The following is a 13,996-nucleotide window of genomic DNA, read 5'->3' on the forward strand; positions in this document are numbered from 1 at the left end:
ATTTTTTTTTTCTAAGAATAATAAGTACTAGTAGTTTCATACATATCAAAATAAATTACTTGTGGTCATAGAAAGTATCTAAAAATAACATGTATCAATTGAGAACTTGAGTATTATTTTGATAATATGATAATACATATTTAAGTAGATATTATTATTAATTTTTTATTTACTTAATTAAAATTATTTATTTTTAATATCCTATTTATATTTATGTATATGTATAGTATAATTGAACATAATAATATGATTATCTTGAAATGATAAATTATAAGGGTTATTATAAACTATCTTAAAAAAGATTGATAGTGTCGTAGCAAGACGTTGATGACATACAATTGATGAGTCTAGTTCATCCTACAACTTTGTGCTGTTACTTTTGACCTATGAGAATACGAAATATGTTTTCGAATCAAATAAAGATTTCATAAGACGTCCAAAGAATATACATATTTAATATTTAATTATTATATTTAGTTTTTGATATTAAAATTTTTATATAATAATTATAATTTTTTATGCTAATCATGGTAAGAAAGTCAACGGCCGACTCATCGGCTCTGAACGGTGTGTGATTTGCAGTGCAATGATCGTGGTGATTCGCGTATCCATCCTGCATGGAAACAAAACAGATGTCTTCGTCGTTGTTGTTGCGTGTGCGGACCGATACAGATGACAAATAATTCTGAGCCCCCATTCATTTTCTTTGATTCACACAGCATTGATGCTGAAATCTGGAGCGTGCATTCAACATCTTCCGGCTGTAATGGGGACGGGACCCTTCATGACCGTCCGATTTCGATCGGGCGATCGGGAGAAGAACAAGTTTGGGAGGAGTGGTCGTCCAAGTGGGGATTAGATGGAAGAAACAATGCATGAAGGGGAAGACGAGAGGGACTGCTGAAGTGGTGGAAATGACACGTGGGGAGATAAAATATTATATTTTTATATGCATATTATTATTAGTGTTATTATTAATGTAAACCAGCTGCACTCTTCTCCTTCACGGAGCGCTCGCTACTCTCTCCTACTATGGATTCGACGGCGGAATCTCCGCCGTCAGCGTCCGGTGTGACGGCGACTTCGATAGCGGGAAGGGGATCACGACTCGGCCGGCTTAACGCAGCGGTGGCTAAGTCGTGGGTGGGCCGACGGTTCAAGCTGGCGGAGCGCGGCACCACCTTCACAACCGAACTGCGCGCCGGAACCGCTACCTTCCTGACCATGGCGTACATCCTCGCCGTGAACGCCTCGATCCTCTCCGACTCCGGCGCCACATGCTCCGTCGACGATTGCCTCCGCCCCTCCCCCTCCTGCAGCTTCCCGCCGGTGGACCCGGGCTACGACGCCTGCGTTGACCGCGCTCGCCGCGACCTCATTGTGGCCACCGCCGCGTCGTCCATCGTCGGGTCATTTATCATGGGTGCCTTCGCCAACCTGCCGTTGGCTCTGGCTCCCGGCATGGGCACCAACGCGTACTTCGCCTACACCGTGGTCGGCTTCCACGGTTCCGGCGACCTCCCGTATCGCACCGCCCTCGCCGCCGTCTTCCTCGAGGGCCTCCTTTTTCTGCTCATCTCGGCCCTCGGCTTCCGCGCCCGCCTCGCCAAGCTCGTGCCCCGCCCAGTCCGTATCTCCTCCTCCGCTGGCATCGGGCTCTTCCTCGCCTTCATCGGCCTCCAGAACAACGAGGGCGTGGGCCTCGTCGGCTACAGTTCCTCCACGCTCGTCACCCTCGCCGCCTGCCCCCGCAAGTATCGCGCCTACCTTGCGCCCGTCCAAACCTTCGACAACGGCACCGTGGCCCTCATCCCAGGCGGCGCCGTCTCCGGCGACGTCCTCTGCCTGCACGGCCGCATGGAGTCCCCCACCTTCTGGCTCGCCGTCGTGGGGTTCCTCATCATCGCTTTCTGCCTCATCAAGAACATCAAGGGCGCCATGATCTACGGCATCGTCTTCGTCACCGCCGTCTCCTGGTTCCGCCACACCTCTGTCACCGCCTTCCCGAACACCCCCGCCGGGAGCGACGCCTACCGCTACTTCAAGAAAGTGGTGGACGTCCACCGCATCGAGTCCACAGCAGGCGCGCTCAGCTTCAAGGGCATCGGCACCGGCCGATTCTGGGAGGCGCTCGTCACCTTCCTCTACGTGGACGTGCTTGACACCACGGGCACGCTCTACTCCATGGCGCGCTTCGCGGGCTACGTGGACGCCAACGGGGACTTCGAGGGGCAGTACTTCGCCTTCATGTCGGACGCGGTCGCCATCGTGGTGGGCTCGCTGCTGGGCACGTCGCCCGTCACGGCGTTCATCGAGTCGTCGACGGGGATCAAGGAGGGGGGCAGGACCGGGATGACAGCGCTCACGGTGGCGGTCTACTTCCTGCTCGCCTTCTTCTTCACGCCGTTGCTGGCATCGATTCCGGCGTGGGCGGTCGGCCCGCCGCTAGTGCTGGTGGGGGTGCTCATGATGAAGGCCGTGACGGAGATCGAGTGGGAGGACATGAAGGAGGCCATCCCGGCCTTCATGACCATCCTCCTCATGCCCCTCACCTACTCAATCGCCTACGGCCTCATCGGCGGCATCGGCACCTACATCGTCCTCAATGCCTGGGACTGGGCCTACGCCTCATGGACTCACTACGTCCTCGCCAACAAGAGCTTACCGTTGGCTGCGGCAGCCAATGCTGACAGTGGCGACGGCAATGGCAAGCATAACGTGAATGATAATACTGTATAGCATTAACACTAAATCATAACTCTGCCGTTTATGCCGAAAAAAAAGGAATTTAAATGAAAGAAAATACAAAAAAATGATTTCTTGTTTTTATCTTTGGTTCTTATTTGGCCTCGCTTTAGCTGAGGACATGACAGACAGGGAAATGGCATATCTTGGTGCCGTATCTAATCGTATCAAAGTCTGCTTCTCCATCTCCATGTCTTGGATTCTGTTCCGCGTCGAAAGTAGTTGGAGAAGTCTGCGAGCAATCACGCAGTCCAACTTAAGGATTGGGACCCTCTCGACTTCTTCTTGCCCATCTTCGAAGAGGGAGGCATTCATTTCCTTGCCTGTGGGACATGGAACGCAGACACCTTTGCTTTCGTTTCTTGCCCGATACCTTGGAGTCTTCGCTTCTTGAACATGAGATGGGCCACATTGCAACATCACCGAAGAACACTGCACGAAACCCAGTCATTTTTATGTTATTAGCACTTGCAACGTTTTGCACACAGTAGAGAGAGAGAGAAAGTTGGGGGGAGTGAAGGAGACGGTTCAAGTGGCAATAAAGTTGCAGAGGGGCTTTCACAACAGCATGTGGGAGCGTGAGCACTCCGTCTTCATCTTTTGCTTTTCCCTCGAAGGAGGTCAAGCTGCCCTTTCTTTGGGGCTTTTGCCTCCATGGCCAGGTACATAACTTTCCATTGCCCTGTCAAGCCTGTGGTCCGTGCGCTTCATAATGAGCACGCTGTAGTTAATCCCATAAAAGGCTTCCCCAGGTCAATCCACAACTTGCCAATGGAAATTAATTTGCACACCTACATCATACTCGAGATCTTGTTTGAGAGTGACAACAATTAAGCCACCCTCATCAATCTCAATCAGCCAATTCAGAGCTAGCTTGCGGGTTCATGATGCAGGACAAATCAAAGTGGTGACGACTACTGTCATATTTCCTGCAACCATGTATTGTTCTATGTCAGTCCAAAGTGCTTCCATGCAAAGATTTGGTAAGATGTAATTGAACAGGAAGAGAATTTAAGAAACCATAAGCAAGGAGCATGTTTCATTTCTGAGATGGTGAGGACTATTTTTCTTCACTTTGATCCATATAGAAAGCTCATTGAAACAAATGTTCTATAGGAAGATAAGTATTACCACACTGAACAAGTTTACCAGAAGCAAGATGCCCACTACAGCAAGGTGACAAACTAAACAAAGATAGCAATAAGAGACTATTTAGACAAGTTATACTGCTGCCTCCTGCATAAGAACCTAGATAACTTCATCAGGTCAGAGCTGTTGTTGCTGCTGATCACCTTGCCATGTCCATCCAAACAATGTCTTTCAGGGCCGGTCTAATGTCCTGTTTCCACAGCTTCTCATACTCCCAAGTATCCCCGTCGGTCTTCTTGATCTCCACCAGATGAAGTTCAGGAGTAACCTCAAAGATCTCAGCATCAATGGCCAAAACGCCACTTCGCCCTGATTTTGATCCTTCCATTTTCAGTACCCCTTGATCCTTCTTCTTCACTTTTAACTTCAAGAGCTTGGCAATCTCCTCCAGCTTTGAGATAATAACAGACGCTGGGTGATCAGACGTAAACCTTGCTTCTCTCCTGTGGTCAGTCTCCTCGAACAAACCTGAAATATCAAATCCTGCTGAAAGAGAGATGAGGTCAAAAGCATTTAACGTAGCAAGTTTTCCCGTCTCCTGTTTTGCCTCAGCCATGTTGCTACCAGAGGAACTTAACTCTTCATCAACATGAGAAGGATCAGTTTCCTTTGTTTCCTTGGAGTTCTTAAATAGTTTGTCATCAAGTCTCTTTCTAAACCAAGGAGTTTCCATAATCTTTGCAAATGAGATCCTACTATTAGGATTTGGGTCAAGAATTCGTACAAGGAGTCTTCTAACATCGGATGAGAACCAAATGGGGCATTTAAAATCGGCTCTCCCAATTTTCCTATACATCTCCATCAGATTCGAATTATGAAAAGGGAGATGACCAGCCATCAGAACAAACAGAATGATCCCACAAGACCAGGTATCAGCCTTTGCACCATCATATCCTTTTCTGCCAATCACCTCAGGAGCAACATATGCTGGAGTACCACAAGTCGTATGGAGCAAGCCATCCTGCTGTTTGGACTCAGCAAGAGCGCTTAAGCCAAAATCTGAAACCTTTAAATTTCCATTTTCGTCAAGCAAAAGGTTTTCAGGCTTTAGATCACGGTGATAGACACCTCTGCTGTGGCAGAAGTCGATGGCACTGATCAGCTGTTGGAAATATTTCCGTGCAACGTCTTCTTTGAGCCTTCCTTTTGCAATCTTGTTAAAAAGTTCACCACCTTTTACATATTCCAGGACAAAGTATATCTTAGATTTGGTAGCCATGACCTCATAAAGCTGCACAACATTTGGGTGTTTCACCAATCTCATTACAGAAATCTCTCGCTTTATCTGATCGATAAGCCCAACCTTCAAGACCTTCTCTTTGTCTATGACTTTAACAGCAACACTCTGGGAAGTTCTCACATTCCTAGCATAATAAACTTTGGCAAAAGTTCCTTTCCCTAGCAATCTCCCGACTTCATACCTCTGCATCAACACACTTTCTCTATTTTGCCTTTCCATTTTCTAATATAGCTACAACCCAAAAAACAGTGTCTTATTCCCCCCTGCTAGGGTGATCTATGCTTTCTACGATGTAAAGGAATTCGGCACAGTTGATCTCAACCGTCTTCCACAAGGTCATAAAATACAAGAGCCAGATGAACACTTATAGCCCCATTGTTTGGTTGTGCATCAAGCATGGATTGGATATCGATGTGCACTCCAACGTCATCTGGGGCAACCACAGAGACCTCATTTTGGGCAACACTGTTGTATACCTTAGACGGGGATTTGACATACAAACACATCTTTCTGCATTCCCTGATATTTGTCTTCCAAATTTCAGCTGGAAATCATAAAAGAAACACAAACTATAGTTTAATTCCATATTAGATATAACTACTTGCAGCGAAACAAAAACAGTTTAAAAGATTTGTCTTGAGTTGGTTCAATTGAGTCATCAACGGATCAAGCTTGGTTTACCATGTTAAAAATACTTGGATACTGATGCATCACTGCGCAAATGTAATGGTACATAAATAAGGTTTTGTTTACTTGGCTTTTGAAGGACAAGGTTGTTTACTTGTCTTTTGAGCAGAAACTAATTAGATGGTTGATGGCTGTGAAAGAAACTAGAGTTTCTTGCATCATTTTTCTTTTCTTGTGGCTTCCCTTGTTTCGATTTCCCTTTGCTATCTTAGTTTTCTTTCCCAAAACAGTGTCTTCTTCCTTAACCTCTATGTTTCAACTTATTCATCCAAACTCACTACTCTCATTTTTCTACTACCTATCAACTGTCTTGTAAAATTTGAGCAGATAAACTAACTACACAAAGTATGAGGTTCATCACCAAATATAGAGCAAACATGTTCTAATTTTGTCCTTTCAACATGTAAGAACTAGCAAGCCAATCTAAATAGCAAAATATATACAGCAAAACCAATGCTTCAGAGCAATGGAAATAGACTTCGGCTATAGATTACTACATAGCAAATGCAGGATTTTCAATCTAACCATCCATTAGATCCTTTGTAGGAAGTAAAAAACGATCACAATTGAATAATAACAATATAACATGGTAGATTAAGAGGGCCGATAAAGCTAAATAAATGTAGATTCTTGTTTATACAGCGGTCTATAAAGAAGCATCCAGCAAGCAAGTCAAATAATAATCAGACAACAATAGTACCAGCAAATAGAACTAGAAAAACAAATCTTGAACCAAACAGACATTTGAAGCGAGAAAAAATCAAAACAAAATCAAACCTTCCAAGGAAGAATGCCGTGAAAATCGGATCTTTATAATATTGAGCGAACCGATACGGAATCCAACAAAACCAAATCTTTCAAAGAAAAATGCCACAAAAATGGGATCTTTTCGGCGCTACGACGCGAGAAAACATCGTGGAAGACGATCTGAAGAAAAACCATCCACCAAATCGGAAGAACCGAGGGGAAGAAAGCGCAAACGGTACCTTCCGAGCGAGCGGCAACGCCGAGACAGTGCGCTGCAAGAGTTGCCGAGAGATTTAACCACAAGGGGCGCTAGCTGTGAATCAGGTGGCGAATTGACTAACAAAGGAGAGGAGAAAGCGAAATTGGAAGCCAATCAATGATGGCGACAAAAGGAAGAACGCGGACCATCACCTTCCCCTCCCCCACCCCCCCACTTTTAATTGCCTCGGTCGTCGAAGATTCCTTAATTATTCCTCCGCGATTCCCATCACCTGTTAGTTAAACTACCAAAATACCCCCCCACCTTCTGTATCGAGTTGACTCGGTCATGAAGGTGACATCTAAAGGACCCTTTGGTCAAGTAGACATCAAATGTTTCGACGGTCTCATATCGACGGAATACTTTCTCCTTTCTTTTGTGACTATAATTGACTGGGAGAGGCGCATTGTGCTCGGTGAGCCGCCGACCGACTCGGCACCGCCACCGGCCGTGCCAACACTTGTCTCGGTCCAATGATCCTCTCTGTCCTTGCGGAAAATACATCACGTGACTTCTCCAACACGTACCTCAGGTACACGTGACTCTACTATCGAGAATATGATAGAATTATACTCGTTTGTTCATCACATGTCGAAAGATGCTAATGGTTTTTCACTCTTATCATTATAATAGTTATAATAGTACTGAGATAATCTAATTTATGTTATACGAATACATTATTTGTCATCCTAATTTGTTACCGAAATTATCGCCATCCTCACATCCCCAAGAAGGAAGTATGTTGTGTGGATTTGCTCTTATTATAGTATTTTAGTATTTTAGTATCATTTTTTTGTATATTTATATAGTGATATGCTAACGGGTTACTTCCAGTATAATCAATCGTCAAAGTGTTAGGAGTTAACGATTGTTATCTAATAATGATCTCCAAAGATCTCTTATTGGATGAAAAGATTCTTGTAGGAAGATTGAGCTATATCCAATAACTTTATCCGATCCCATTGATTGATACTCACGTAGTATCAAAGATATTGTTCAAAGAATAAATTTATTTTTAGTTTGACCATCCGTTTAAGGATAAAAGCTTACGGAGAAGTATAAATCAAATTTTAATAATTTAAATAATTTAGTTTAGAATTATCCGAAGAATCATGTTTCTCGATCACTAATGATATTATACAAAACTCCCTATTACTTCACCGCTTTCTTTATCATTAATTTTGTCGTCTCCTTGGTTGAGCAATGAATATCAATGAATGCTACATAATTTTAAAATTGATTGACCATTATGAATATCAATCCACCACTATATCGTTAGCAAGCTTGATATAAAATCTAAGGAATTGTTCTCTCACGATCTTTTTAGCATGAATAATGCTTACAAAACTCTTATTGGCTTTCGTTGCTCTACCTATCTTATTGGCAAGTAAGACACGTCTGAATATATACTTTTACATCAGTCTCTATCTTCGGCTAATAGAAGGTCTTTGTCACAATAGTCAACCTTTGGTGAATACCTAGATGTAAGAATCATGAGTCTCTCTCAAAAGTTCATACATCAAATTATCCACTCAGGAAATATAAACTCTATTATTTCTTTTAGTGCATATAAGTCATTCTTAGACCCAAAATCATTGTCTTATTTTCTTTAATCAATTACATCTAGATTACTATATGAGAATTACTATACAGTTTATCCTTGATCTTGGAAAGAAAGTTATAGTATAATATATAGAAAAGTATAAAATTATCTAGATACTCCTTAAATAAAACTTGTATGCTCCATACTTGGTCATATAAGTGGTCTTCGTTTTGTTGCCTTTAGCTATATACATCAGCCAATACCCCGACCAAAAGTTAAGTTTGGAGAAATATTTTACCTTGCATAATTAGTCAAATAAGTCTGCGATGAGTGGGATATGATATTTGTTCTTCACCGTCACCTTATTTAGAGCCACATATAATTGGAGGCTCTCATCTTATTTCTTTTGAAAGAGAATTAGAGTATTGAATGATACTTTAAAACTGCATATGAGAACCCTGCTTAGCAGTTTATCTAGCTGCTTCTTAAGTTATGCCAACTCTGAAGGGGTCATGCAATATGGTGGTCTCGCTAGAGGCTTCACTATTGGCTCCAGCTTAATACGGTGATGATCTATATCTCTGTGTGATGATAGAATTTTTAATAACTCAAGTGACATAATGTCTGTAAACTCCTTCACAATATTCACCATTGCAATAGATTTATGAGTGAGCTCTATACCAAGTGTCTCCAGTTTTATAACTGCTACAAAAGTTAATTCATCTTTTCACACCCCCTTCTTCAATTGCAAAGCGGATATTTGTCGTGGGTCTTCAATTCCTTCATAATAAACTAGAATTACACATGGGTCATCGCCTCCCATCAAACATAGGGAGTTTAGGAATGATATTAGCATCATCTTCATCACGTGCATGAACTTCATTCTAAGGATTATTTGGAAGTCGTCCAATAGCACAACGATCACATTTATGCTTTCACTCTATGTTATGATTTTGATAGAGACCCCATTTGCCAATATGAATATTTGCTACCATTCAAGTTCATAACTATTATTTGACTTGGGCTCTTCTCTAGGTTCAACTTAAGTCGCCTTACTTCTTGATTGACAATAAAATTATAGGTAATGCTTATGTCCACCATCGCATGAGTTGTTCAACCATTTTGCTTGATGTCTACGTATATCAGCTCACTGCTTATTATTTTCTATTACTTTCTCTTCACGTTCTCCCCTACTTGACCATGCAATATGTTCAACAAATACATTGCTCCCATCTAGGGTCCCTTTGACTCCTTATCATTATTGATGGATTCCAAACTACTCAAACTAATGACAATAAACCTATCCTTGTCCGGCTTAGGGAAATGAATTTATGTTGTCAATGTATTAGATGCTTACTTTTGTGGGTATGTGCAGTCCTCTACACAAGAAGTATCTACTAGGTTTTGAGGTCTTACCTTTTGAAATTTGCACTTTGTGAAATTTTTTTTCTTTTGCTCGATTATGGACTCCTTCCCGTAGGAATACTTAGATAGGTAATCTTTTAAAGATTGTTTCTTCTTCTTCAAGTCCTCCAAGGAAACAAAGTCAAAGAGCCTTTTTACAATTGTAATTGCCTTGATCAAATCGATTATATTCCTTTGATATAATTCTTATTGTGCCTATGGCTTCAGGCTATTGAGAAAGCTGAATAACTTATCTTTCTTAGACATATCTTGTATCTCTAGCATTAGTGTTGAAAAATACTTTACGTAGTTCTGAATAGAAGTGCTTTGGCAGAGTTGTCTTGGCTTCCTTCTTGTGATGAACTCAATGTTCTCGAGTAGAAATTAAGTTCTTAACTCTTATTTCAAATCCTCTCATATTGCCACTTAACATCAAACTTGTTAGATTTCCTCCCAATGTGTTCGTCATCAAAGCTTTATGTCCCCATTTAGATATATGGTTGTTATCAAAACTTTGATTTCTTTATAATCGAGCCTCGTAGCATGCATGGAGATACTATTTCATATTGAAAAGAAAATTCTTGAGTTCTTTCGTATCCCTAGCACCCCTGTAGCAATGCGACTTGCGTACCCTAAAAATTTTGTGACGAATTAACATAGGTGTTATTTTCTCATATATTAAGAGCCCTTGTAAGCAGTATAATCCTAGACGTGAGTTCTGTCACAACTTGTGTAGATGTTGCATGAAGTGTTTGGTGTCTTCCATTAATTAATCAACTTAGAACTCGACCTTGTTAATCTAAGATTTTGCTTCCTCTTATGAGTCTTCTATCACAAGAAGCTTTTGTTAGCCTCGGTAGAGTTCCTTTAGACTCGTTTTGAGAACATCAAACCAAGGTTCTATAACTATAAATCCTCTTCTTATAGCTTCTCTTTTGGATTGACACTTCAGATTGCATTTCCTCTGCTCGTGAAGAATATCCAACTTCTCACTCACCATTTTTGTTGTTGCGCTCCTCTTGAGCAACTTGAGGAATTTCAAAGTGAGCTTGTACTTGCAACCACCTACAACTACTTGGGGCAATGGTCCGACTTGCTCCATCTTTATCGATTTGCCATGGTGCTTCGCCATGGCGAGATTATCAACTTTCACTATTTACTCAAATTGCTTATTTGCTCTGATATCAAAATATCATGGACTTAGCTGAAATTGCCTAAGGTATAAGGTACTCTTGCATTATCCATTTGTAAAGGGTCAACCTAGTTGTAACATCACTCAAGTCCCGAAGGATCTATAAAATTACAATTTGATTAGTTACAAATATGAGCGATAAATAAGTCTCGATATCTTATAAAGGGGGCATCTTTATAAACAATTTAATAAACACTTGATATGTAAGAGAAAAAAAAGAGGAAAGAGAAAAAAAAGACTTTAGAAAATAAATAAATAGTCACTAAGTCCATAAATGACTATCACTGGGTGTCAAATATATTGACAAGTCCCAATAAGCTTTACATACAAACTTGTGAACCCATTCAATGCCCAACACTACCGAAACTCCTATATAACCTTATGCCACTTAGGTGATTTTAGGGTATTAAGATGACTAACATTTCATACCACATCGTAACATATAGAAAATAAGTCATAACATACAAAACTTGGCCATACTAGAGCAATTTTATCTATTTTACTGAGCAGTCATTCCGTAGCCCTACAAAATATTCCTACTCATAGCTGGTGTTTGAAACTAAATCTTCTAAGGGTCTGATGATGTTATTGATGCACAATTATATCGAAATATTACTTTATCCCACTAAAGGGTGGTACGATACTATTGCAGCCGTCTATGTTACTGCTCAGCCCCAATGGTAGCTCTTATACTTAAATTATTTATAATATTTTTTTATTGAAATCTCTATCTAGCTCTATTTAAAGCATAATTTGGTTTTGGATGCGAATAGGGATTTGGATCTTATTTCGATTTGAGTCAAAGTTTGTGGCAACTTTGATACTTAAGTCAACAAGGAGTTTAGTGGATTTGGTCAAGTACCAAATCTAAGTGTTGAAAAAAGTTAAGGTCCCAAACTTACCTAAGAGACCTTTTATAGTGAGGTATAGGACCTTTTGTATTAGATATCATGGTTAAATGTTTAAAACTATTATACATTTTCTCCAACAATAGTTGTGATCATGTGATGTGGAACTTGAAAAATATTTGATAACAATTGGTTAAATCAACTTTCTATATAATCGACTCTATAAGGTTGAATCGATTACACATTATTCGAATGACAATGAGGCATCAATCACTTGGCGTTGAGGTATCGATCCTATATAATCCATGTGACAATGAAATATCGATATCGATACTGTTTTACATATATGAGTATTGGTTGACATCTTGCTAATATAACAAATTGATTTTTAAAAAAAAGATTACTTGAGTAGGGATGAGATGGTCAAAGATACATACAAGTGATCTTGATTCGCCAATAAGATAATAGATCTTGGTTTGGACTTTGATATCTCTAGCTATTTTGTTCAAGTCACACCATGTTATTGGCTATTGTTTATTTTATCTTTATTTGGAGAATAAGACTGTGAATGAAGTAAGTGATAGGTACAAATATATCATTTAATATAATATATTTTTTTATTTTTTAAAACACTATTAAATTCTCTTCCTATCTGTAAAATACAGACAGATACTTTACCTAACAATAAAACATAGAATTAAGATTGTATAACATATAGTCATCCAACATAAATGCATGATCATATCTTTCATAAATCTTCACATGAATCATTTAGAAATAATTGCAAGAAAGAATAAGAGGATGGATGGAGTCCACAATATTATTGAAGGAAGACAAATATGTGTCCTTCACAAGTCTTCATGAAGCAGCTCCTCCTCCTCGCTGCCTATAAACAACTCATTGCATACTTGTTCGTAGAAGCTGCACACCAGTTCAACAAAAGCAGGCGACTTCAAGCTGCTCCAATGGTGAAGCAGCTCCTCGACGTTGACCAGATCCTCCACCCTGCCCTCCTCCGCCAGCATCTCCGCCAGGCAGCTCCGGAAGCTCCGGCAGGCCGCCTCCACCTCGTCAAGCCCCTCCTCGGGCTCCCTCGGCTGGAGACTCGCGAGCTTGACGTAGGCCGGAGTGATGGGTGACGGGAACGGCGCGCGGAACCGATCTCGTTCCGTCATGCTCCGGAGCTCGCCGAGTCTGTCCAGCTCCTCCGGCTGCCTCGAGGTGCAGAGGGTGAGCCGGAAGGATTGGAATCTGCCGCTCCAGCAGCTCCTCCTCTCCCCCGCGCGGCTGAGGCTTCGGAACCTCAAGGCTCGTATGGAGAACGACCGCTTGAAGGGCGGCCTGAGGAGCCATGAGAGCTTCCTCCATGTCCGGAGTAGCTTCGAGTCGCAGGAAACCAAGTCTATCATCCTTGGAACTGTCGATGGAGGGCGCTGCCGGTGATCAGGAGGATATGGAATGGCTACTTTGTTTCGCTTTCTCAAGGATCTCTAAGTTGCAGTTAAGTTGGGGTTCGACATAGACATGCATGTTTATGTATACACACAAGAGAGGGTGGTGGTGGTCACGTACTTCTTCTCATGGAGAGAGTGGGTAGCCATGTTCAAGACCTGGGTTGCATGATTGTAGAGGTGCACAGCTCTCTCTCTCTCTCTCTCTCTCTCTCTCTCTCTTATACATAAGAGAGGGTGGTGGTGGGTTGCATGTTTGCAGAGGTGCACAGCTCTCTCTCTCTCTCTCTCTCTTCTCTTCGAGTGGGTAGCCATGATTGCGATGCCTGCCATGGGAAGGCTTGCACTCTTAAGCAACTCCCTTTCGTCCTCAACAATACATCCAATAAAATGATGTCTCATCTTATGCTATCAGTGGGGTCGACATTAATTATTGTTCGCGTGTCATCTTACCATCCATTGATAAGTTGGAATCTTATTATATCCACGTAGTTAGGTGAACACATGGCGGCCAGTGATGAGTTCGAAGGGAAAATTTTGAGGTAGCTTTGACATTCGTGCAATGTGATTGATACAGATAAGGATCGAGATTGACTGTAATTATGTAAATATCAAGTAATTTAATGCGGATTATAAAGTGGACATCTTATTTCAGATGAAGTGATAGATATTGGATTCCACCTCTTCATAATGATGGGAATATTTATACAGGAAAAAGAAAAAAATATAAT

The 13,996-nt window shown here is 41.5% G+C and overlaps 3 protein-coding genes across 4 annotated transcripts; 1 reads left to right on the forward strand and 2 right to left on the reverse strand.

The window, feature by feature from the left end:
* Positions 1 to 1,004: 1,004 nt before the first annotated feature.
* On the forward strand, positions 1,005 to 2,829 carry LOC103988436 (adenine/guanine permease AZG1-like). The gene has a single exon (XM_009406966.3). The coding sequence runs from the start codon at positions 1,033 to 1,035 to the stop codon at positions 2,737 to 2,739; it is 1,707 nt and encodes a 568-aa protein (XP_009405241.2). The 5' UTR covers positions 1,005 to 1,032; the 3' UTR covers positions 2,740 to 2,829.
* Positions 2,830 to 2,963: 134 nt separating this feature from the next.
* Positions 2,964 to 6,988, reverse strand: LOC103987927 (CBL-interacting protein kinase 18-like). Of its 2 annotated transcripts, none has more exons than XM_065156435.1 (3): positions 6,808 to 6,988; positions 4,038 to 5,678; positions 2,964 to 3,674 (listed from the first exon to the last, which is right to left on the reverse strand). In XM_065156435.1, exons 2-3 carry the CDS (start codon positions 5,351 to 5,353, stop codon positions 3,596 to 3,598), a joined length of 1,395 nt encoding a protein of 464 aa, XP_065012507.1. In that variant the 5' UTR covers positions 5,354 to 5,678; positions 6,808 to 6,988; the 3' UTR covers positions 2,964 to 3,595. The 2 variants fall into 2 exon arrangements, with proteins under 2 accessions (XP_065012507.1, XP_065012508.1); XM_065156436.1 differs by lacking the exon at positions 6,808 to 6,988 and adding an exon at positions 6,599 to 6,796.
* A 5,554-nt stretch (positions 6,989 to 12,542) lies between these two features.
* On the reverse strand, positions 12,543 to 13,715 carry LOC103987928 (uncharacterized). The gene has a single exon (XM_009406398.3). The coding sequence runs from the start codon at positions 13,221 to 13,223 to the stop codon at positions 12,663 to 12,665; it is 561 nt and encodes a 186-aa protein (XP_009404673.2). The 5' UTR covers positions 13,224 to 13,715; the 3' UTR covers positions 12,543 to 12,662.
* Between the last annotated feature and the right edge of the window lie 281 nt (positions 13,716 to 13,996).

The sequence above is a fragment of the Musa acuminata genome, chromosome BXJ3-6, assembly GCF_036884655.1.
Source record: "Musa acuminata AAA Group cultivar baxijiao chromosome BXJ3-6, Cavendish_Baxijiao_AAA, whole genome shotgun sequence".
In the NCBI taxonomy this organism is placed as follows: domain Eukaryota; kingdom Viridiplantae; phylum Streptophyta; class Magnoliopsida; order Zingiberales; family Musaceae; genus Musa; species Musa acuminata.